This window comes from Citrus sinensis, chromosome 8 (assembly GCF_022201045.2).
Source record: "Citrus sinensis cultivar Valencia sweet orange chromosome 8, DVS_A1.0, whole genome shotgun sequence".
Lineage (NCBI taxonomy): Eukaryota > Viridiplantae > Streptophyta > Magnoliopsida > Sapindales > Rutaceae > Citrus > Citrus sinensis.
Window position 1 is genome coordinate 28,868,086 of NC_068563.1, and position 24,711 is coordinate 28,892,796.

The 24,711-nt window shown below is 34.8% G+C and overlaps 4 protein-coding genes across 4 annotated transcripts; 2 read left to right on the forward strand and 2 right to left on the reverse strand.

The window, feature by feature from the left end:
* The first annotated feature begins 2,784 nt into the window (after positions 1–2,784).
* LOC102613504 (putative E3 ubiquitin-protein ligase XBAT31) lies at positions 2,785–6,452 on the forward strand. The gene is made up of 8 exons (XM_006488247.4): positions 2,785–3,214; positions 3,298–3,357; positions 3,487–3,558; positions 3,661–3,782; positions 3,875–4,015; positions 4,098–4,205; positions 4,645–4,903; positions 5,542–6,452. The coding sequence occupies exons 1-8, from the start codon at positions 3,035–3,037 to the stop codon at positions 5,929–5,931; spliced, it is 1,332 nt and encodes a 443-aa protein (XP_006488310.1). The 5' UTR covers positions 2,785–3,034; the 3' UTR covers positions 5,932–6,452.
* A 2,092-nt stretch (positions 6,453–8,544) lies between these two features.
* Positions 8,545–10,831, reverse strand: LOC102613797 (uncharacterized protein At3g17950-like). The gene is made up of 3 exons (XM_006488248.4): positions 10,401–10,831; positions 10,099–10,257; positions 8,545–9,153 (listed from the first exon to the last, which is right to left on the reverse strand). The coding sequence occupies exons 1-3, from the start codon at positions 10,410–10,412 to the stop codon at positions 8,650–8,652; spliced, it is 675 nt and encodes a 224-aa protein (XP_006488311.1). The 5' UTR covers positions 10,413–10,831; the 3' UTR covers positions 8,545–8,649.
* A 3,456-nt stretch (positions 10,832–14,287) lies between these two features.
* On the reverse strand, positions 14,288–15,253 carry LOC102614104 (cyclin-dependent protein kinase inhibitor SMR3-like). The gene has a single exon (XM_006488249.4). It carries the CDS (start codon positions 14,870–14,872, stop codon positions 14,405–14,407), a length of 468 nt encoding a protein of 155 aa, XP_006488312.1. The 5' UTR covers positions 14,873–15,253; the 3' UTR covers positions 14,288–14,404.
* Positions 15,254–20,129: 4,876 nt separating this feature from the next.
* Positions 20,130–23,471, forward strand: LOC102614385 (actin-like). Its single transcript, XM_006488250.4, has 5 exons — positions 20,130–20,292; positions 21,018–21,090; positions 21,234–21,627; positions 22,314–22,927; positions 23,179–23,471. The coding sequence occupies exons 2-5, from the start codon at positions 21,031–21,033 to the stop codon at positions 23,242–23,244; spliced, it is 1,134 nt and encodes a 377-aa protein (XP_006488313.1). The 5' UTR covers positions 20,130–20,292; positions 21,018–21,030; the 3' UTR covers positions 23,245–23,471.
* The last annotated feature ends 1,240 nt before the right edge of the window (positions 23,472–24,711 follow it).

Below are 24,711 nucleotides of genomic sequence, written 5' to 3' on the forward strand. Positions count from 1 at the left end.
TCATATGTTATGATATAAGATTTGTTCTTATATATTGAAATTTAGATAGAAGTATATTTATATAAACAGTTGTGCTACACTTGTCAAAAAATGAGCAGGCAATGTGGCAAACTTGTGGCTGGCCCTCATGCATTATGTGACAATAAATTATAAAACAAGTAATTAATTGACACACTTTAATCTATAATGAAATCACATCAGGTGGGATGACAATTTAAATACAATATATATATATAACAATTTCTAAAAGCGATAAAATCTATAATAATTGATACGGGAGAGTGAATTTAATTTTCTTAAATAAATTTAGAAAAGAATATAAATGTTTTTAATAGATATTTCTAATCCTGAAAAATATAAAATAAAAACTAAAAAGGGCAAAAAACTTCCAGAAGTTTGAAATCAGACATGTTGGGACAAATCACCATACCAAATAATGAAATAATGTTTCTTCTCATATTATTTTATTTTATTTTTGCCATAATTCTCAGAAAACAATGTAAAAAATAATGAAGGCAATTGGAACACAGAGATGGGAATGCATTCCCGAGGACCCAATATTTTACACGTCTCCCTAAGCATATAACTTGTTGACAAGCTACTTAGAGACAAAAGTGGCCTCCATCAATTTTGACAAACACATGGGATACGATAATTAACAAATGTTGCTTCAAATCAAATAAAACAATCTAGCTTTTATTATTGACCAAAGTCCGAATTAATGAGAATCGTGTTTAGTTTAGATACAAATGCTAAAAAATTTGGTCGCTCTGTATATACTTTTCTTTAGCTTGGACTTTTCATTTGATGGTTTAAAGAACCTAATCATTTCACCTTTGGTTGATGCAATTGTATCAATAAACTTTTGGTTTAATGAGAGAACACTTTCTCTCACGACGTGTAGATTGTTATGAGAGCAAGTGTACGAACTCCCATAAAGTAATCCTAGGGTTTAATTTCTTTATTTAATTATGAAATAATTAAGTAGAGAAATCTTTTTTATTATGAAATGTGGATGGAGTAGCAAGATATGATTTACTTTTTTTTTTTACAACCTCCGACATTAATAAAATTAGGGGAAACATGTCTATCTCAAATAATTTACCTTAAATTACTTTTTCTTTTGTTCTTTTGGTAGAAATTAAGGAGCAAATAACACTCGAATGGAGATCAATAATTACGACCTTGCTAAATTACATATAATTATAAGCTTCAACAATTAAAAAATTATATCTAATAATTCAAAAGTATTTGACAACTAAAATATACTTGACTTGATTGGTAAAATGCTTAGGTTATTGAAAGTTACAATATTTTGTAACTTAGTTATACCCTTCTATCTTTAATTTGTTGCTTCAGAAACAATTTACGTTAGAGCAAGTCGACGATAAAGGCACAAAATCTGTCAATATTGTCACCTCACCATATAGCTTTAAATATAGGGGAAGGTTATAGTACCCATCCAAACCACCACCTCCGACACATCATCTGACGATGCTCAAGTTATAGGGTGTGTATGGTTAATTCATAATTTATAGTCAACTGCTACTCTTTATTATGCATATAAAAACGCGTTGAAGTTTCTGTGCACTCAACTACGTAATTTTAGCTTTATATATATATATAAAAAGCTAGAATTTTTTAATTTATAACACTAGAATTTTTTAAATTTAGACCCTTATCGACATTTTTATGATATAATTCTTTTTTTTTTTTTCAAGTAATTTCTAATTCATCTATATTTTTTTCGCTGGAGAAACATTTTACACAAAAATTGAAAAATACAGAGTTTTCTTTTCAGATTCCAAAGTCCCACCTCGATGAGTTGTGCACTGTCACCGTCACTGTTACAGTGAGATGATAGAAAACTGTCATTCTGACTATTGTAAATATTCTTGAAAGGTACGGGGCAAAGAAGTAATATCAACTTCCAACCAATTTTACTTTGTTATTGGTCGGACATTGGTTCGTAACTTCAGAGATTATGTTACCTAAAATTAAAGCTTCCTTTTTATTCCACTCGTTCAGACAATTGCCGGACGCCAGCTGCAATAACATCTTTTTCCAAAATAAAATTCCAAATCTACCCTCCGTAATCTAACGCTCAAAAATGTCAAGCTCCGAGTTCCAACGGCCAGGATATACTCAGCGATTCGGAATTGAGATTTGGAAAAAAAATAAATAAATAAAGCATTTGTGTCTAGTAAAATATAAGATTAGCAAAACAATTAAGAACTGTACGTGGAAGTAACAACTTGAATCCCTTTTCGGCATTTAGTAGCTTTTTAGAATATGTAAATAATTTTTTTTAAAAGAAATCATAAATCTAAAACAAATAGCATTTCGATTTTCTATAAATTGATAACAAGAAACACTTCGTTAGACCATTATAATCTACTGAAGATCAACGAAGAGACCGACGCATTAAGTGAAATTTAGATCCAACGGTTATCCAAAAGTTTGTAATAAACTTTTTACGAGATTGTAAACTGCAAGTGGTAGTAAACATAAATCGTCATAAACATGCAAAGTAGCATAAAATCTATTACAAGATCAGCCTCTGTTTTAACAAATTGTCAGAGTTAATCAACTGTTTTTAAACAGTAGCAAAAATATCTGATTGCCCCGTGGCTGGAATTAACTGTTAAAAGGGGGATCTAGTCTGCCCGAAAAATATCTGACAGCTGCCCTGAAACACAGGGTAACTGCCCTTTGACTGACACGGTCAGGTTTCTCGCTCTTCGGGCAGCTTAAAACTCCAATACACGGAGACTCTATTACCACAATCAAATCAATTGTCTTAATTAAAACGCCAAGAACGAACTACTTAAATGTGTGACCATTTCTGTTTAAGTAGCCGAAAAAAGTAACCATTTTTGCTTGCAGACAGAGAGAGTTGTCACCAGCACCACCTCTGGTTTATGGTGGCGCTTCACCAAGAACCTATGGTGAAGTGCGCACCCCTCTGAATCAAAAAAAAAAAAAAAAAGAGAAAGAGAGAGACAGAGTTAAAGAGAGAGGGAGAGAGAGAGTGATGGGTCAGGGACTGAGTTGTGGAGCGAGTTATGAGCATGCTTTGTTCACCGCTGTGCAGCATGGTGATATCGAGTTTGTTAATGATTTGTTAGAGAAAGATTCAAGTCTCTTACATCAAACCACTGTTTATGATCGCCACTCTGCTCTTCATATTTCTGCTGCCAATGGCCAGATCGAGGTTGCTAGCTGCTTTGCCTCTTTTGATGTCATTTCTTTGATTTTTGTGTCTTTTTGGTGAATGGGTTGTTATTATCTTTGCAGATTTTGGAGATTTTGCTGAACCGATCTGTGAATCCTGATGCGGTGAATCGTTACAAGCAGGTGAGTGGACGGTCACCAACCGACCATTTTAACTTGATGTTTAAGTGCGAATGAATGTGAAAGTTCTTTTTTTGTCGTTTTGATCTTTTCTAATTGGTGATTTGATTTTGATGACTGTGAATGGTTTAGACTCCGCTTATGCTGGCTGCAATGCATGGGAAGATCTATTGTGTTAAAAGGCTGCTTGAAGCTGGAGCTAATGTATGTCAAATCAAGTTCTCAATTTCTTTTTTCTGTTTCCTTTATGATTTGTTGTTCTTGAATTGGACAATTTTATGGCTAATTTGGTAAAACTTTTGGCAGATACTGATGTTTGATTCTCTCAATGGAAGAACTTGCTTGCATTATGCTGCTTACTACGGCCACGCCGATTGCGTTCAAGCCATTCTCTCTGCTGCTCAGTCTAGTCCTATTGCCGTTTCTTGGTAGGCTAACAATCGATATCTTTAATAGATTTGTAAATAAGTTTGGCTTATTAATGGCTGATAATATTGATGTGTTTGGGATTGGGTTTCAGGGGATATGCGAGGTTTGTGAACATTAGAGATGGAAGGGGAGCGACGCCATTACACTTGGCTGCGCGTCAAAGACGGCCCGAATGTGTACATATTTTGCTAGATAGTGGTGCTCTTGTTTGTGCTTCAACCGGTGGATATGGGTAATGATTGTTGTGAACTCTTTTGTTTTTGTTGATTTTTGGTGTTAAATTTGTTTGTAGATTGATAGATTGTTGATTTCAGTTGCCCAGGAAGCACTCCTCTTCACTTAGCAGCTAGAGGGGGATCTATTGATTGCATCCGCGAGCTGCTGGCATGGGGTGCAGATCGCCTTCATAGAGATGTATCTGGGTAAGATTTAATTTCTTTTTTGGTTGATCACATCCATTGATTTTCATTATAATAATTTGCGAAGTCAGTGTTGTAATTGTTTCTTCGTTGATGTCTCACATTAATAGCTTCAAAACAAGTGCAAAAGGGCACATTTGGATGTCTGGTGAAGTTGCAAAATTTTTGGTGTTGTTTCCTAGTATTTTATTGTAAAACAAAACTATTGAATTTGATTGAATCCATCAAATAACCCAAAAGTTTTAGAACAGAAGCACTTGTAGGAACTCATTTACAAGTTGATCGTTTATCGTCGTTCGTATCTTTGTGATGCGTCATGTGCAGCCTGTTCCATGCAATCAATTTTATTCAAAAAGCAGATGCAAGTTGTCTTTTCTCTTGATTTAATTTTCCAAAGATTTGCGGCTAATGGTTTTGCTATGAAATGGTGATATCTATGTAGGAGGATTCCGTATGCAGTTGCGTTGAAGCACAAACATGGAGCTTGTGCAGCCTTGTTAAATCCTGCATCTGCAGAGCCTCTTGTCTGGCCATCACCTCTAAAGTTCATCAGTGAGCTTAATCAGGAGGCAAAAGCTCTCTTAGAAAATGCCCTGATGGAGGCAAACAAGGAGAGAGAGAAGAACATTTTAAAGGGTACTGCATACTCACTTCCATCTCCATCGCATTCTGATGTCGGAGCAGATGACAATATTTCTGAGGTATATTAATTTCTTAATTATATTAAATATCGATCAAAATTTAAACAAAGAGCAAAACTTTTGAATTACCTGGAAGTGCTGGAAATTTTGAATATGAAATTGGTGAATTTGGTTGAATTATTCAAACCATATGGAGTGTCTCAATTTTTGAACTGTAAAAGACTTGCTCTGCTGTTTTCAACTCAATTGTTTTCAACTGCATGGAAATGACAGACTTAGAAATTCAATTCCATACCGTGACTTGCTACATGGGCCACAAGTCTTTTTGCTGAAAGTGTCAATAAAAAAACACTTGTACAATTGCGAGTGACCTGATACTGTACTGCACTCTGACCAATTGATGAACTGAAAACCTACTTGCTAGCTGATTTGTTTTTGACACGGGTCACAGATTTCCTAGAGGTAGAATTTTTACGTTCCTTGTGCATATCATAGTTCTGTTGCTGAATCAACTCAGAAATTGTGAGAACTTGTGTATAGACTTCTGTATTTGGCAAATTCACTATAGTACTTTTTAGGCCTTGTCCTGATTATTCAGTGATTAGTTCTATATTGACAAGCCATATTACTTAAACTATTTATTTGAACATTTTTTGATTTTGGAAACAATGAGATTGATCTGTTCTCACTCAATGCAGGCTAGTGATACCGAGTTATGCTGCATATGCTTTGAGCAGGTATGTACAATTGAAGTCCAAGATTGTGGCCATCAGATGTGTGCACAATGCACACTAGCCCTATGCTGCCACAACAAGCCAAACCCTACAACTGCATGCCTAACACCTCCGGTGTGTCCATTTTGCCGAAGCACCATTGCCCATCTAGTTGTTGTGAAAATCGAGAACCAGGAAGATGCTGACCGTGACATTGGTGACATAAGTTCGCCAAAGTTGAGAAAGGCGAGGAAGTCACGCAACTTCAGCGAGGGAAGCAGCAGCTTCAAAGGATTATCCACATCATTTAGCAAGATGGGTGGCCGCGGCTCAGGCAGGATTGCTGCCGAAAATGAGTGGATTGATAAGCGTTGATACTTGGTAGCATTTGGTAATCAAAGATTCCATTTGGTCATTAAGAATCCCCTTATGTGAATTCAGAAGAAGGGATAACAAAGTCAAGAGTCTCCCTTCTGGAGCTGGTCCCAGTGGGTAAATATAGACATATGGTCCATTTGCGGTGTAGATTTGGGAAATAAGCAAAGGAAGTGAATTGCTGCAGGTTTGGTTGGTAAGTTTGGTATAATGGTTGCTTGGGGTCTCATATTGTTGTAATCTTTATTATCTTGAGATTGGAAGGAGCCTTTTGGTCATTGCAAGAGTCTGTTAGATACTTGTATTAGTGAAAAGAAAAAAGGGAAAATTCTTATCTCCTTCAAAATTTTTCAATGGCTGCCTCTTTGAAGTCCAGGATATGAACAGGGGTTTTAGTTAATTAGTTATTTAGTTTTGGCCCTACCAGGCATGATCTTTTTTTTAATCAATTATTTATTCGTATGGATTTTTATAATAAGGTACAGATAAAAAATAGAGGCCTGTACGGTTGTTGGCTCTCATGTGATCATGTCTCCAATTGAGTGATAATATAAAATGTTCAGTACAAATCAGGGTGGGGCATCTCAGTGGGCCCAGATAAACATGATCTGACAAGATGCTGACACGTGGTATGGATGCTGGTCTTGCGTGTTGTGAGAAAGCCTTGGAAAGCGTAGGCACACCGAACTTACGTGGGCCATAGACGCCTTTTGATTTTATCTTACGGGCCCTGCTGTTAAAAAAAAAAAAATAGGGAAATTATCATTCATATATTCTGTATTTATTCTGTTATTAAAAATATTATAATATTTTGAGGGTGTATTAATCATCTACTCTTAGTTGATAAAATGTATCAATCGATCACCAAATCGTTAATTGTCGTTTGAAAGTTAACGGAGTTACAGTGAATTGATGATTTTATTCTTGAAAATTATTACTTGTATACCCTTAAATTCTCTTTTGATTACTTGTATACCCTTAAATTATCACTTGTATCATATGAAAAGATCAAATTATCCTTCTGACGTCATCATACTTAAACGGCAACTAACGGTTTGGTGGTCAGCTGATACATTTTGTCAATTTAAGGTGGACGATTGATACACCCTCAAAGTGTTGTAGTATTTTTGATAATGGAATAAACTAATGGTATACAAATGATAATTTCTCAAAAAATAAAGTCTTCTATTTTGTGTTAGGATAAAAATGCAATTACACTGGAAAGAAAAAGATGAAAGCAAATATCTGTAATTATGAATTTCCCTTATTTTTTCAGAAAATAATGATGTAAATTTTTTAATTTTTTTAATTGATTACAATCTATATAGATTACAACATGAAGTCTACTAAAAATCTCTAAGTATATAAACTTTGCAGTATAATTCGAAGAACTATAGGAACTAACTTAAATATTTATTTCCATAAACATTTAATAAGATGTCTACTCTGATTCACTCTATATGTATATATGCCCTTGCTCAAACTTGGAAATGAAGAAGATTTGTTTGTTTCTATTTTTTGTTGTTTACTGTAAGAGCACTTTAGATGATGGTGCATGCGGTATTGCTGATGGGCCACCTAAAAAGATCTTTTGGTCTTTTCAATCAACCCCACTTCCCTGATCGCTGATGTAGACATTTTATTGAATTCGTTTGATCTGGGCCCCATGATTGTGACGTGGGTCCAGCAAAGGTCAGAAAATCGACGGTGTAAATTTCAGAAATGTGGATTGGCTGATTGGAGTCAGTCAGAAGAAGGATGGGTTATTGGGTTAGGAATCGTCTTCACTTGTTTACAATTCAAAGTAAACAATGATCAAATTATGAATTTGTTGACTTAAAACATTATCAAATTTGAGTGCATAACTGTTTGAAAAGTAAAGAGCTCAATTCATAATCCCAAAATATTTTATGATAAAAGCACGACTCATGAGTTAATCGGGTCTCATTAATTCACCTTAAAATCAACATAATGGAGCTTGACCAATTCCTTCCTATTAAAATATGCCCTTGGGGAAAATATCTCTCGAGAGTCATTTTCATGTAACCTTCATTAAAATCTTTTAACAGTTCTGCTAATGTGAATCCAATGAAAACGGTTGTTGCAAATTCACATGAATCTGCGAGAATAAGTGAGTACCCGTCATGCAGAAAAACCAAACATTAGCCGCCGATCACAAGCTGACGAAACCTTTTCAGTAGGTTTGAATCACGAGTTAAAATATCATTATATTAAGTCTGTAATTTTATTAAAAAAAAAAAGAAGCCACTACACAAGCACCGATCAACTTTCGATCAACTCATTGTTATTTCTGCAATGCAACTATCACAAGCTGTTCATCATTAATTTGAGTAAATTTATGATATAACTCGACATGTGTAACGAAAAAAAAAAAAGCAAGCTCCGGAAATGTTATTTTTTGACCATTTATCATGCCACGGTTGTAAAGTAATATGACCCAAGGGGCCAAGCTTTGATTTGTTGCTCCTAGTAACTGTCATGTTCGTTGGAGATGCACAGATACACTGAGATGCGCACACATATTACATACACATATAATATACAACACGGCAAATTGAAGTGAGAAAATTGAATGGAAAGAACACTATGTGCTTAAGATTCAAAAAATCCACTGGTCTAATAAATAGAAGTTTATTTCTTCCTGGAACATCATATTCAATCAAAACTATGAGACCAAAAAAATAAATCTGAGCAAACTTAATGGGAGGATTGTCCACACATGCATGAAAACAATGCTGGAATTCCATATCCATTACCAGTTTCGGGTTCCAATCCTCCATTGTTTCTCCTCTCAGCATCAGAAAATTGCGACGGACTTGATCGTGGGGGAGCAATACGACCATTAATGAAAAGTGAGTTTGATTCGAAGCTTGGTTGAGCCATGGCCATTTGATCATCAGGTCCATAAAGGTTAGGACTCTGGCTCCTTCTACATCCATTGTTAGCAGCTCTTCTTTCCACAGCAAGAAAGTGACCAAGTGATGGAGGATTGTTTCTATTAACATTCGCAGCATCAGTAGTGTCCCTTGGGCATAAAGAAAATAGCCAAGATCTTGATTTGTTGCCACTCTTTTTCTCCTTCACCGCCACTGCTTCTGCTTTTCTCCCTCTTAATGATCTTTTTGAAAGCTCCAAGATGCTTGAAACACCTATTAGGCTTCCAAGTGTAATGCTCTTGTCATGAAAGAAAGACCCTGTAGACTGAAATCAATTACAATACTAGTGTTCAGGCCATCGAATTATCTATCCACTGTTTCACAGCAGGTAGTTTCGTACATTCACATCAAAAATCAGAATAACAGGAAGGGAAAAATCATTTAAGTCACAGTAGCTCCCTTCACACCAATTTCAAAGAAATCTTTTGTAACCCAAGGAGATGTCAGATTGTTGTGAGAATTATGATTCCAATTGGTGATCTGAATTTCAGAAATTTCTGTATCACGTTATTTTGTTCAATTGGATTTACATTTCGGAGAAACTGCATATGCAGCATTCGATGAAATACAACAGCTTTCTTTGCTGAATTTATGAACTGTCACACTCCAATTACAAGGTTAATTACCACATTGTAGCTTCATGTCTGGTGATCCCGGTGTATACTACATAATCTGTGGATTTTTTGCTGGTGAATCTTTATTTTTACATGAATACTTGAAGAATAAACATGCCAAGAATCCGGCAAACAAGAGTGAACACCGGAAGCACACAAGACTTTTCAGGAAACAAATACTACAACCTTAATAGTTTAAATACCTATCGATATCAAGACAATAAAAAATGAGTTGGGTGAAAACAATCTCTAACTGCGGATTCCAGAGTCCAGACCAACAGCAACGAGATTTTGGACAAAAAATAATTTGAACTCTGAAATCTTTTAATCAAGTTATGTCCTTCTAACAGACACTGGACCCTAATTTCTTCTGGCATCTTCAATTAAAATAATCATGATACCCAGCAAAAATTAAGAACTACTACCTAAATATTGAATTATGAATGAGAGGCACGAAATTACATTACATTACCCTTAAAAAAAGCACCCAAAGGTTAAATTGAGCAGTAAAAGAAAATGAGACTAATGACTGGTTAATTTAGCAGAAAGTAAGTACAGTGATAATGAATCAAATGGCTTCCGTTTTTTGAACTGACCTCTGTGTCTAAATCTGAAGAGGAATCAGTGGAGGAAGTTGGGGAACCAGTGAGCAACGTGTTGAATGAAACTGATCCCAAATTATTATCACCGCCATTGTTTCTAACCAACCCAACTCTCGCATTCAGAGGCTGCAAACCCAACGGCCAGCCCTCTTCCTACAATCAAATCACCCCCCAAACGTGATTCAGTAAAAAAAGAATTGTACTGCCAGCAAAACCAAAAACAAAATGACAAAATCCAGAAGAACCCCAGGTGAAAAAAATCCAAAATTAAAGTGAAAGAGAAGACAAACGAATACCTGTCGAGCCATATCAGCTGCTGCCAAGTACTAGCTGGTATGGATATGGTTGTCTTGATTGATTGATCTTTTGGTTAAAAGAAAGTCCAACGAAGTGACCTCACTCACCTCATGAAACTAGAAACATATGAAGCAAAATTCTGTCATTTTCCTTTGGGGCTTTAATGCTTTCTACTCTTACAAGCAAACTGCAACTTTGGTCTATCACTGATGAGTGTAAGCTAGTAACTATTAGTATGCTCTATATAGTAGACGTTACTTTAACAGATAGAGATAGATGGTTTTGGTTCACATGTAGTGCGGTATCAGGACAAGAGCATTGCTTACATCAGAGAGACACAGTAAAAAACAAGCTGAGGAGGGTCAAAAAGTACAGAGTAATGACTAATGAGTATGAGGTCCTATCATTTGTTTGCTGAGCTTTCTTTCTTTCCTTTTTCCCTTTTCCCCATCTTTTCATTGGTTTTGTTGACGAGAAAGAAAAAGACAGAATCATTTTGTTGCCCAGAGAGAGATAAGAAAATCGAGGCAAAATTCCGAGAGAGGATCAGAAGCTGTCTGCCTAAATTACTGATTTACCCAACTTAGAGGTTCTTGGGGGAAAAAAAAATGAAAACAGAAAAATTATGAATGCACATTTTTAAGGATTCCCCTTAGGTGCAACAGTGGCACCGTGCCACAGTTGCACCTAGCCGTTGGATGCAGTTGGATGTCAGTGGATCCCACCAATTCAACTGCATCCAACGGCTAGGTGCAACTGTGGCACGGTGCCACTGTTGAACCGTAGCCTGATCCCATTTTTAAATTCAGTTAGAGAGATTTCTAAATAAATCGTAATTAGTAAACCGATTTAATTTGTCAAATTTCTTGTGTTTTGACAATTTGGTTCATTTTCTTAATTCTTGAATTAAATATGATCAAATCAATTCATAATCAAATTATTATTCAACCGAACCAAATTAAAATGATTGAATCGAACCATTTCGAAGAAAATGCATAACATTAACTATAGCCAATAATTTCTATAAAAAAATTATAAATTCATTTAAGTAATCTTGTGATTAATATTACATATTTTACGAAACATAGTTAAACATGTGATGTAATTTGTTAGTATTGTATAAATGGAGTTGAAATTTTGATTTAACCAGACAATGCCAAGAAAAAAATGTTGCTAATTAATCATTTATATTGGTAAAACTCTAGTTAGATTACCCAAGAATAATGTGGTTCACATTTGTGCCATGTGATTGGCTTCAACGCGTGTTTTGTTAGACCTCATTTTTACTAGAAAGTTAAGGGCATATTAGGAATAAGATTTGGGGATACGGCCGGCCCATTAACTAAGAAAGGTTTCAATGGCTTTTCATAATGATCAAAGAAAGCTTGTGGAAAGAGGAGGATCCGAGGAAGTGTTAAAAAGGAAAGCACTTTTGCGTTGGTGGATAGCAATAACAAGCGCATGAAGAAGTCTAACCTAATCAAGTGTGTTAACTTTCTCTTCAGTCCACGAGCTTCTTAATTCCTGAGTCAGCCCAAGCTTTTACTTCAAGGGTCCACAATCTTGGGCGTCTGGGGCCTGAGAAACTCGTCGAACTAATGCTTTCACATGATTCAACTTCTCTTTATCTTCTTCAATATTTAATTTCATGTTCCAGCTAGCAAGGAAGATTAAAGAAAGAAAAAAATCCCAGCAGCAGCAAGATCAGGGTCCCCCTACAAGACTAAAAGTGTTATTTCTTTTCTTTGAAAGAGAAAGATTTGGACTTAATCCCAGCGTGACATCCCCTTCAAATTCTGTAATTTGATATGCATTATGGAGATAATATATGTGTGTGTTCTTCAATTATTCCAAATGCATTACGGTAATGAAACATGCCACTCTTGAGTCAAAAGAAAACATATTGCATGTTTCATAAAAGATATATGAAGTGTTGACCAAATTATAGAAAAGCGTCAAAACTATATATGAAGTATAAGTAAATTTGGTATCAAGTCATGTTGAGTGGATGTTAATAAAGGGCTAAAAAAAAAGAAAGAATTAGTGGTAAAGAATGGGTCAAAAGCTGGTCTTCGCAACATATCATAGCAATTAAAAAGGCCTAAATTTGTGGAAGTATGATTGACAATAGATCCTTACTTTTTTCAGCATATTTATTTCGTGGGCATTACCTTGCGGAATCATTCTTTTGTGCATATGTTTATGTTTTATAAGTATTTATAAAAACATAAATGGTATGTAGAATTATATAATTTTTTTCGCTGTTTAGGTATTTTAATGGATTAAGATTTTCTCATGAACTGAACTTGTATGAAAATTCACTTCATTTTTTAATATAGACGTCCATATTTTATAAATATCTATAAAAAATATAAATCGTATATAGAATTATATGAATTTTTTTCATTGTATACGTATTTTAACAGTTCAAGGTTTTCTCATGAACTAAACTTCTATAAATAATTCACTTGAGTAATTGGTGGTTAATAAATAAACAAATAAAAATAATAAAATCATATCCATATGCTGAGAGACGTATGATAAGAAAAGAGGGTACTGATTCATTTGTAGCAGCAAGCTGAAATCAAACATAACTGGACTCTCTTGCAAGATTACCATAATAACATAACAAGGAAACAGAGATGATCTCTAGAGGGCTCGGGCTGAGGCATGAATAACATCGGCAAGCCCTAATGGGCTCAATTTTTAACTCCTAATCCATATCAATTTTAGGGCCCGGAGAATATTAAATCCAGGAATCAGGCCGAACCTCAAAACATTATTTGCAAGCCCAATTTTGATGGGAGGCCAAGATTTAAGTTTTCTTAATGCTAATAATTATTTTATATTAAGCATTCTGTTGTTGTTATCATCTTTTCCAAAACAAAAGAACTAGAATTAGGTCAACTGAAATGCGTATAATCACACCATTAAACTTCTTGACAACGATATACTCAAATATGCGCTTCATGGCTTCCCAAGAATTGTCTCTTCTTCCAAGCTTGTAATTAGCACAAAGAATCTGCACAACTTTAATTTGATTCATAGACCTTAAGCTTTCCAATGAGTGAGGTACGTGTATCAACTTCAGGAAAAAGAACTAAAGCTAGCTAGCTACCCTTTTATCACTTCTGCAGCTGCAGGTATATTTTTACTGCACGAAATTGTCTGCAAAAATTTCAAATATGCTTTAAGTTTTTCACGTTTATTAAATTTTCATGAAAATGATTCATTCTGCATCAAACTGACCGAAGATCAAGTACTTGCAACAGAATTCACTTTGTTATTAATTATTTTTAATTAAATAAATAATGAAATGTTCAACACCTAATAGTCTACCTACCCTTCAAGCTCAGGCCTCTATTGATAGCAGAAAAGTTAAGTTACATGGAACTGATAGAGTGTAACAGTTGGGACTTGGGACAATATTTCCTTTTGCTAGCTCCAATATTATTGACATCATCTTTTAGGCATGCATCATCAACAAGGGCTTTTAATTATATAGAAAGCATAGCCTAGAAGCAGAAAAAAGTACTGCTTTTAATTCTACCCCCAAGGAAAGTTGGGGCAAAAGCAAAAGATCATCAATTTAATTACTATGATCACAATAAATTCTGTCATAAGAGGGAATCTTATACATATGTTTCTGTTGGGAAAGTCAATGCATCCCAAAGCAAAGCAAACTTTGTTTCTGTTTTTTAACAAAACCAACGTCAATATATGCAATCAAAAAGAACCAAAATTAGAATTGCCCTATTTGTAGGTGCTTTGGTTTTGATCTTTTGTACTTTTCAAGTTACAGATTCAGATCTGATAGCTAGCTAGCTCATACAAAACCTTCAAGCAGTGATCACAGAGAAATTAAAAAGTTAATATTGGAACAAGATTCAGCGTTGAAACGTATATAAGAAAAGAAAGGAGCTTAGTTCTTCATATATAGCACATGAAGATACATGATGATGATAGCATAATATTGTTAATTCATTTTGTATATTTGATGATCTCAGTTTTGCTGTTTGGCTTTCTTAATCGTGTTACCAAGATCCGCACGGAGAGCCGGAGGAAACAAGGCTTCAATTTCGTTCGACAGATCATAAAGAATCCTTCTTTGAGACTGAGACCGCACTTTTCGCTTTGTCAGTATAGGTCGTGATTTGGGCTTTCTTGGTGCAGCTGGGCATTGAAGCAACACTGGAATTTGGTGATCCAAAGACGTTGGAGTCTTGAACCCACTATCAAAATCTTCTTGATGATCAAATTCTTCTTCAATCTTGAATTCTCCGAAAGAGGGTATTTTTATGTTCAAAGAAGCCACCACAATCTTGCACTCACCTTCTCCTTCATCGTGATGATCTTCTTTGTTAGCAATAATTTCACACGGATCGTGATCTTGAAATTCTAACGTTGATCTTGCCAAGAAATCCATTTCTAGGGCTTTTAGATCCAACATCTCTGAATTTGACACACCCATGATGAGAAAATTCAACAAAACAAAGTAAGAAACAGCCAAAAAAGGGTCTAAAGCAAGATAGACTCAGAATAGAAAACCTAGCAAGCTAGCTAACTTTGGGAGAAAATCAGAAGAGAAGATATATGGTTGATAAATAGCAAGCTAGATACAGAGGTGGGGGCTGGCTTATTCCTAAGAGGAATCAGAAGAAGCCACATCACATATGCTTCTGTCTTTTTGTTTGATATCTCTCAAAGCTTGCTTGGACTCTAGCTCTCAAGAGACACTACCTAGCTCTTAAGTCTCGATGACAGAGAGAGAATATAAGCTTTGAAACCAGGCCACTTCGGCGAAGGATCCAATGCAACATATATACACTTACACACTCTCTGCTAAATTAAAGAGCCACTCTTTCTAAAAAGTCTCTTTCGCTTAAATCAGCTGTTTTTTAAAAGCAACCAAAATCTCGTTAAATTAGGCATTAGCCTTTTTCTTTTCCCCTTCTGTTCTGATTTCTCCAAACTTTGATGCAACAAAGCACGTGCTTTACTACAGGGATACCATCTGATCGACCGCATGACATGCACGTTATCTTGCAAAGCACTTCTCGCGATAATTTGACATTTAGTTTCTCGCCAGAAAGGCCTTTTCTGATGATCAGAAAGTGTCTTGGCTTAAGTTGGCCGCAAGAACACACATTGTCTGGTGCATGCCTTTGTGTGTGGCCCAATGTCATATAATCTCATGATTTGGTGCTTAATATGAATCCAAGACCAAGAGGAAGGAGAGAAGATCGATCATTAACTAGATATATCAATGATAACGAAGGAATGCAAGTTTTATAGCAACATCATTGCCTTTTTTCACTTCTTATCCAAGATGTCTGATGAGAAATATATATAAATCAAATTTTGAAATGGGTTTTTATATATCTTCTAATTTTCATCTTTCATGATCCCGTCAAATCATAAACAAAATTGATCTCACATTATCTTGAAGATAATCTACCCTGTCCCTTAACTAATGGGTAATGAAAACTCGATTTTCGAATGTGAATTTTGGTTGAGCATGACAATACACAGCACTAAAAAAACATTTTCACGTACGATTATGTTTGGTTACGTTATTAGCATCCCAGTCTTTATCTTTAGAAGGATGCTATCATCATATTAATTAATTATTGGCCAATTTGGAATATAGAGAGCTGTTTTGGCTGCATTTTAACAGAATTTTTCACATGTTTCCCGCTCAAGGCCGGCAATTTCAAGTTTTGTGTCCTACGCAACATTGTCTCTCCCGGCAGGCCATTTTGAAATCTAGACTTGGGATTTTTCCCTCTCTTTTAAATGCACTATGGAGAGTTGGAGACGATAACTAGGTTAAACTTGCTATGCTATATTACTTAAATGAATTTTTATGTTTTACACCAGAAATTCGCTTGAAACTTTAGAAGATAGAGTGTTAACTGAAAAAAAAAATGACGGATCTCGGATTTTTGATTGCATATGATATAAAAATAACGGATGTTTCTTGTTTGCCAAATTAACACTGGTAAAGTTTGCCAATCTTGATTAATTATAGTGCGTATGATATTAAAAATTGATGAATGTAATTTTTGTTTACCAAATTAATATTGGGGAAGTATGTTAATTTTGATTATATATTTTCAGTGCCTTGAAAATTAACCTCTGCAAAGGATAGGTCAATAAACTCCTATCGTATTATATCCTGTGTTTAGTAGTACATTACAAAAACGATTATCAATATTATTCGTAATCAATAACATTCCTATGGTTATTTTGTAGCTAGTGTAATTTGACTGTAATTGACAACAACAATTTAAAAAAAAAAAAATTGAAGCAATAAGAACATTCGATAGCATAAAGAAAATTATATATAATACGAGGAACAATTTCTTCAAAAGTTTTAATTTTGATCCACAAACTCTATGTAAATGATCCACAACTATTTTATCGTCGAACGGTTTATGTTCTTCTCATGAAATGATAATGTGAGGATAAGAATGAGTGCAATTGTCTTCTTGAGCGGAAAGTGAGGGACCCAAATGGAGATTGCTTGGATTTCATCACATTATATATTAGACATTACATGGGTATGCAGATTTATCAAGGATCCCACTTTCCTGGCCTCTGTTTTCTCTTTTGTTCATCAATCTTTCTTTTATTTATAAATTCACCACATAGATTTCACAAATCTCCCAAACTTTTCCCATCATTAATCATTTGCCCTTGTAAAATATTAATGTTAGAATTATTTAATTTATAATAGTGTTGTTTTAAAATTGTAATCCAAAAATAAAATAGACAAATATGTTTACTAATTTATTTGAAGAGAGGAATGTGAAACAAAAAGTTGAAAAAAAAAATATATAATGAAAGGATTGAGCTATGGTGCAACGGGTGCACCAAATCATTATTATGATGTTTTCAATTACTTTTCTTCACAAAAAACAAAAGTATCATTTACATTTTTCACAGTTTTTGAAAAGCAATGTGAAAACAGCCTTTGATTTTTCATTCACTTCGATTAATTTTTCATTTAAAAAAAATACCATAATTTTTCATGTTGATTTTTTCAGAGGGTCTCATGTGATATAACCTTATATCAAGTAAAACACAAGATTAAGAGATTATATAATAATTTATATATAAATAATTAAATTATAATCATACACTATTTACATATACATTACTATCGTAAAAGAATTCAGTGAGATCCAAATTCATTTTTGTCTGCATCGGTTGCATTTCATGCATTACACAATTAAGTTAATTGAATAGGGAAAATAACTGAATTCAAATGAAAATACGCGAAAATATAGGGGGCCAAAAGAACAAAAGCTCTAGCGGTTGATACGCCTTGATTATAAAAATAGCAGCAAGAATCTCAGCTATTGATGATATACGAATTAATTTAATTAAGAAATGAAAACATTCCGATTAACAAAAGAAATAAAAGGGAAATGATAACGTGGGGTATGATAGTTAATAATTAACAATTAAATGAATAAACAAAAGTGAAGATACACAAACACACACTCTCATGGCACATAATTGCAGCTCATTCTCATGCTCATGCTTAATGATTTTGCTTCCCATTCACGATCATCATGCCCCACCTCCAACAATCATCTCTCCCCCAATTTCAACTCTTTGCTTCCTGCTTTCCGTACTGTTTACTCCATTTTTTTTTTAACTCCCGTTCTTTCCCGCCATTTTCGTTTCTACATCTTAATTATTCTCATCATTTTTAGTAAGGTTCCCAAAGCCTAAAAGGAAAATAATAAAATCATTTTGTAGCATATACCTACACATCAAAACGTGAAATGCGTACAAAGTTTAGAGTGTTAATGTTAAGAGGACAGTTCAGTTGGTTTGACCTCTTATAGCATTTCCAAAAGACTCTATTAATTTTAGTTTTCAAATATCTATTTGCTTACCTATGTGGCAAAAAAGAGAGTGAAAAAATATGTTATTCTCCAAAAGACTCTTCAAATAAATAATAAAATACTAATTTAAAAAGTCGTTTAGAGATGCTCTTACATTTGTAACTTAAAAGCAACATTAATGGTTTAGGGACAACCCCCGGCCGTAGTAGTTGAAAACTTCTAATAAGTTTTCTGCTGTTGATAATTACAACCCTAAAATTTTCACTATTAACTCCCCCAATCATGATGTTTTATATACAATACACGAAACATTATGAGAGTTAATAATGAAAACTTAAGGGTACATGCAACCAAAAATTTCGAGTTTTCAATGGTGGATGGAAGGTCATTGTGCCTAAGAGTGACTACATTGTAGACATGCCAAGATATGTGGAGGGGTATGGTAAATTTGAATGTGCATACAGTATCAAATAGTTTAAAATGCATGTGCCGGATCAGGTTAAAATTAGAATGAGTTGAGGGAAGTGCAAGTACGTACGAGCTAAGTATGTAATATCAATTTTTGCAAGACAATGCTTATTTATTTATTTATTTTGAATATCAATGTTCTTGATTCGGCGAGAGTGTAGCTACTTGCAGAAGCTCAAGCTTCAGGCTTCACTTCGTTTAGGGAAAGCTTTAGCATGGGAAGTATTTGCCTCACAAGCCGTTCTCTTCTTCTTTCCAACATAAACCATGCAATTATGCAAACGTACTTTACAAACGAAAGTGATTGGGCCTGGCCTCACTTGTATGGATTTCACATCAATCACTTGAGCCGCGGGCTCACGGTAATTTGAATCTCCGTTTTCTACTGGGCTTCGGCTTTTAGATTTTCCAATCCATCCACGGGTTGTATTAAATACACAACACCATGAAATTAAAGGTTGTAGTTAGAACTTTTGTTAGTATATCTATCAAGAAAGTCTGCTCTACGTTTGTGAGTATTCATTTATGGATCTATATGTCCATAATGGTTATACAATTTGTTATTGTTTACAAGGGTAGTTTAGTCAACAGATTTTGATTAATGAGTTCTGAAATATAAACTTCTTTTTTAATTGTTTCATTAGGCTCGCTTTGTGTTTTTTTTAGTCACTTTGAATACTTTTTAGACAATCGTTAATAACATTTACAATTAAAAAAATCATAGATATAAGTAGCCCTTAAATTAGTTTTAATGACACTATTTAGATATAGGTAATGTTAGGGATACTAATAATTGAGTCTAATTTAAGTCTCAAATGATGTGACATTTATATATTAAAGAATAAAATATTAATTTTGTCAGTACCAAGTTTACTATTTAAGAGATAAATGCTAAATAACAATTGAGATGGAATCTTTTATCAAATAGTGAATTTTATAAGTGATAAAATTTAATGTTCTACCCTCCACGACATCAATTGCGACTCAATTATTGAAATTATTAGTATTATTCTTTAGATATTGGTCTAAACTAAATTGGATCTACTTTCAAATATTTGAAAAAAAAAATAACTCTTAATTGATGGACATGAAAAATAACTCTTAACTGACGGACATGGGAAACTTTAAAGTTTAAATAAATATTCGTAATCTTAATATACATACCTCTATAATTGATTATTGGACATATATCATAATATTTAAGTTTTTAATTTTTTATCCATCAAGTAACAAAACGGAAAAAAAAAAGAATAAAAAAACGGGGGGCAAAATCGTAATTGCACTTTGCGTTTGACAAAAGCTTCGTGACCAGCTGTAATTACGGGGAGAACCAGATCACAGGTACACGCGTCTCGACAAGCTTCAATATAGAATAAAAAAACAACGAACGGCCAGGATGTAACACCGAAAACTGAGTTGTTTTATAAAGCGAATTTCATTTGCGGTAAGTTTCATTTGGACGTGGTTTCAATTTCATTTCTTAAATTTTGAATTGAACCCCAGGGCCAAGGGCGGGCTGCTGAGATCGGAGTCTCCTCTCCCCAAATTATCTGTTAATCTTACCGTAATTTTTTCAATTGCTCTGCTCATTCTTTCTATTTTAGCTTGGCTGTTTAATCTGTTTGATTCTTCAGAAAATGTGAGAGAAAGGAACATAAAATTTCAGATTCCGGATTCCCTCGTTCATATAGCTGCCTGATACGGATCTGTTTTTAATAATCATTATTTGATCTGGATTTTATGATTCTTTGTGATTAATGTGCTGCCGATGGATCTATAATGTTCGTGTTTTGTTCTTGTTTGCTGTCTTCATTGTGGAGCAGGAACTGACGATTGAATTATATGATTATTTCTTGTTTGAATCATTTTACTATAATGTGTTAAGCATCAAAGGAGAGATTGTACTTTGTTTCGATTTTTTGCCATGTATGGTTTAAGATTTTTAGTTTCTCCATGATGTTAAAAATTTCAAATCTCGAAAATTAAAACTTATGGTTTAATTACATTACTTATCAATTGTGTTCTGTATGCATGAGGATTGAGAAATTTTTACATAATTTTGTTTTTGTGGGACCATGGGAGAGAGTTTGTTTGTCATCTTTTGATGTGAACAATTTTTCTGTTCTATATGTGGAGTAAGTTAGAAATTGTGTAGATCAAATGACTCAAATTTGCTTAGTTGTGGTTGCTCATTGATTGCTGGAATTTATTATTGATGTCTATGTTCCTGCTTTGTTTTGTTTTCGTTAATTCCTGTTCTAATTGTGAGTCATTACTTACTTATTCCAGCTGGTGATAGAAGATGGCAGACGCTGAGGATATTCAGCCACTCGTCTGTGACAATGGAACAGGAATGGTTAAGGTAACAGTGGGATGCTTAATCTTCAATTTTCTTTCACATAATTGTCATTCTGAGCTCTTTGTGATTTTATTTCATGGTATCTGATATTATTTCATTCTGAGCTCTCTGATATTTTATTCATGATGCATTGTCTTTTTTCTCAGGCTGGATTTGCGGGTGACGATGCTCCAAGGGCTGTGTTCCCTAGCATTGTAGGTCGCCCACGCCACACTGGTGTAATGGTTGGCATGGGTCAAAAAGATGCCTATGTTGGGGATGAGGCTCAGTCCAAGCGTGGTATTTTAACACTGAAATACCCAATTGAGCATGGTATTGTGAACAACTGGGACGACATGGAGAAGATCTGGCATCACACCTTCTACAATGAACTCCGTGTAGCCCCAGAAGAACACCCTGTATTGCTCACTGAAGCACCTCTCAACCCGAAGGCCAATCGTGAGAAGATGACCCAGATTATGTTTGAGACCTTTAATACTCCTGCTATGTATGTGGCCATCCAGGCGGTTCTCTCCCTTTATGCCAGTGGTCGTACAACTGGTAAGTGTTTGATAATATGACCATCATATATATGCCATCAGGTTACTCTTAGGTGTCTCTCTGATTCAATGACTTGAACTGGTTTCAAAAGTTTCTACGATTTGTTTGAAGATAGTGTTAAAGTAAAGAAGAGTTTGGCTTTCAACTGTTTGGGGATTGATGGTAATGTGATCTACGGATGGTGCTGTTGGCAACTGTATTTCTGGAAATCATTCTTATAGGTTTAGATATAGGGTAGCCGTTACAAGCATTAGTAAAGAAGAGTTTGGCCTTGAACTGGTTTCAAAAGTTTCTACGATTTGTTTGAAGATAGTGTTAAAGTAAAGAAGAGTTTGGCTTTCAACTGTTTGGGGATTGATGGTAACGTGATCTACAGATGGTGCTGTTGGCAACTGTATTTCTGGAAATCATTCTTATAGGTTTAGATATAGGGTAGCCGTTACAAGCATTAGTAAAGAGAAATTTAAATATTTTGAGTAGTCTTGGAAGCATTCAGTGACTTCAGAACTTGGCGTACATGAAGCTATAGAGAATCTGAAGGAGAGATGGATCTGTGTAATTGATTTCTTCTGCTTCCAGTCATGTTATTAGAAGGGATGAAAAAATGAAAAATCAAGTTTGTCTTGTACTAGTGCTTCTTGTTCAATTCCTAACTATTCTTTTGTTTTCCTTCCTCAATTTTGCAGGTATTGTTTTGGACTCTGGAGACGGTGTTAGCCACACTGTCCCCATTTATGAGGGCTATGCCCTTCCACACGCTATCCTTCGTCTTGACCTGGCAGGTCGTGACCTTACCGATGCACTTATGAAAATCTTGACTGAGCGTGGCTATTCCTTCACTACCACCGCTGAGCGTGAAATTGTGAGGGATATGAAGGAGAAGCTGGCATATATTGCCCTTGATTATGAGCAAGAGCTAGAAACTGCAAAGACTAGCTCTGCAGTTGAGAAGAGCTATGAATTGCCTGATGGGCAGGTAATCACCATTGGTGCTGAGCGTTTCCGCTGTCCTGAAGTCCTTTTCCAGCCATCCATGATTGGAATGGAATCTGCAGGCATTCACGAAACCACATACAACTCCATCATGAAGTGCGATGTCGATATCAGGAAGGATTTGTATGGAAATATTGTGCTCTCTGGTGGTTCAACAATGTTCCCTGGCATTGCTGACAGAATGAGCAAGGAAATTACTGCATTGGCCCCAAGCAGCATGAAAATTAAAGTGGTGGCCCCACCTGAGAGAAAGTATAGTGTCTGGATTGGAGGCTCCATCTTAGCATCTCTCAGCACCTTCCAGCAGGTACGTGTAATTATGATGGTCACAATAACGGTTGAAATCGTAGATTGTGGGAATGGAATATTATCATTTCTAATCTTGTTTATAATACTTGTTCCACTGAAGCCTCTTTGCAGGATGTAGTTCTTGATATATTGTATTTCTGTTCTTATATTCCTTGTTTAGGAACAACAACAGGCACGACTATGGCTGAACTGTGGTATTATTTTCTAATAATCCTAATGTGATTTCATTGTTTATGTTTTGGTACGCAGATGTGGATTGCGAAGGCTGAGTATGATGAATCTGGCCCATCTATTGTGCACAGGAAATGCTTCTAATTCTGTGTGATGGGATAGTGGAAGCAAAGTTATGTTTTCTGCAAAGTTATTATTGTACCTTTGTTTCTTATGAATTTCATGTCATGTATTGTTGAAGCAATTAGCTAAGAGAGCATTAGAGCAGATTGCAGGGAGTTTCAAATTCTTTCATTCTTATTTTCTGTTACCGGTTGTTGAACAGCTTTTGTTCAATACTAAATTTGAAACGGTCTGCATTTTGTTATTAATCTGGATTTATATGCTTCTACTCGGAAGGAAAAATTTATATTGTTTTATTTTTAGGGTTCCAATTAACTTTTCATTCAGTAGCTAATAATCTTTACCTTTTGGATGTTTGATTTCATTTTTCTTATATGATGATTTACCTTAAGAGATTATGAGGTGCCTTTGGACTAAGAGAATGCAACTCAAAATTAAGATTTTCTCTGGGATTGAAGTGCTTTACCTTAAGTTTTACCTTAAAAGCTACAGTTATTGTGAAAAAAACATTGTAACTATAAAATAAAAATTAATAATATGTAAAAAATATAAATTTTAAATAATAATTTTGATAAAATTATTAAAGATATAATAATTTTTTTATTATACAAATAAAAAATTATATGCAGATATCTTTTAGGTTATAACAATTAGTGTTTATCAAATATTTTAATATTTTAATTTTTAAATTATAATTATCCAACTTTATTTTCCAACCTTATTTCCTAAAGCATCCTAAAAGATTTTTGGATTAAGGTTATTTTTACATACCTCCCCTGAGGTTTCAGATAATAACAGTTTAATAGAAAGTATCTTTGTATTTTTATATCCCTCCCCTACAGTTAGTATTTCCGTCAATTGACCGTTAATGGACCAATAGGATAACGAAAATACCCTTTCAAGGCTGACATGTACAATTTTCCAGTAAATTTTAGCAGTGTAATGATATGAGCGAGCGTGGGCTAGCATGCATTTTTTTTTTTTTTTTGAAAAGGGAAAGAAACACTTTCATAACTTCAACAAAGATAGTACATCCATTATAGGAGCTGGAACACCAACAGCAGAGCCCCAGGCTTAGCCTTAAAGAAACACAAACATGGGAGATCTGATGAAGCTTCTTCACAGCTCAAGAAGGGTTTTAGCCACGAGAGTAGAGCTTCACCGCCACCACCTGCTATTGATCAAGAAGAAACTGTCAAAGAAGTTCTCTCCGAAACCCATAAACCAAAACCAAAGCCAAACCCATACCCAGTTTTCGCTGCTCATATGAAACAAGAGTTGCAGCAACAACAAGAACGAGAACAAGAGAAAGAGGCCAAGATTAGTGATAGCCCCCACAAAGTTGAAGCCTTTGCCAAGAATGCTCAAGATAAGCAGAACTTGAGTAGCAGCAATGAGGAGGAAATCACATCTCAAGTGTCCGAGATTTGCAGCGTCAGCGTTAGTGAGAGCCTCTCAACGATGACTAATGTCACTGACATGAGAGAC

Bases quoted from the DNA above. Each gene is read 5' to 3' on its own strand.
- LOC102613504 (XM_006488247.4), top strand. From the start codon at position 3,035: ATGGGTCAGGGACTGAGTTGTGGAGCGAGTTATGAGCATGCTTTGTTC. The intron at 3,215-3,297 runs GTTGCTAGCTGC...TTATCTTTGCAG, and splicing joins CTGCCAATGGCCAGATCGAG to ATTTTGGAGATTTTGCTGAA. The intron at 4,206-4,644 runs GTAAGATTTAAT...ATATCTATGTAG, and splicing joins CTTCATAGAGATGTATCTGG to GAGGATTCCGTATGCAGTTG.
- LOC102613797 (XM_006488248.4), bottom strand. The intron at 9,154-10,098 runs GTCAGTTCAAAA...AATTGATTTCAG, and splicing joins CTTCAGATTTAGACACAGAG to TCTACAGGGTCTTTCTTTCA.
- LOC102614104 (XM_006488249.4), bottom strand. From the start codon at position 14,872: ATGGGTGTGTCAAATTCAGAGATGTTGGATCTAAAAGCCCTAGAAATG.
- LOC102614385 (XM_006488250.4), top strand. From the start codon at position 21,031: ATGGCAGACGCTGAGGATATTCAGCCACTCGTCTGTGACAATGGAACA. The intron at 21,091-21,233 runs GTAACAGTGGGA...CTTTTTTCTCAG, and splicing joins ATGGAACAGGAATGGTTAAG to GCTGGATTTGCGGGTGACGA. The intron at 21,628-22,313 runs GTAAGTGTTTGA...TCAATTTTGCAG, and splicing joins TGCCAGTGGTCGTACAACTG to GTATTGTTTTGGACTCTGGA.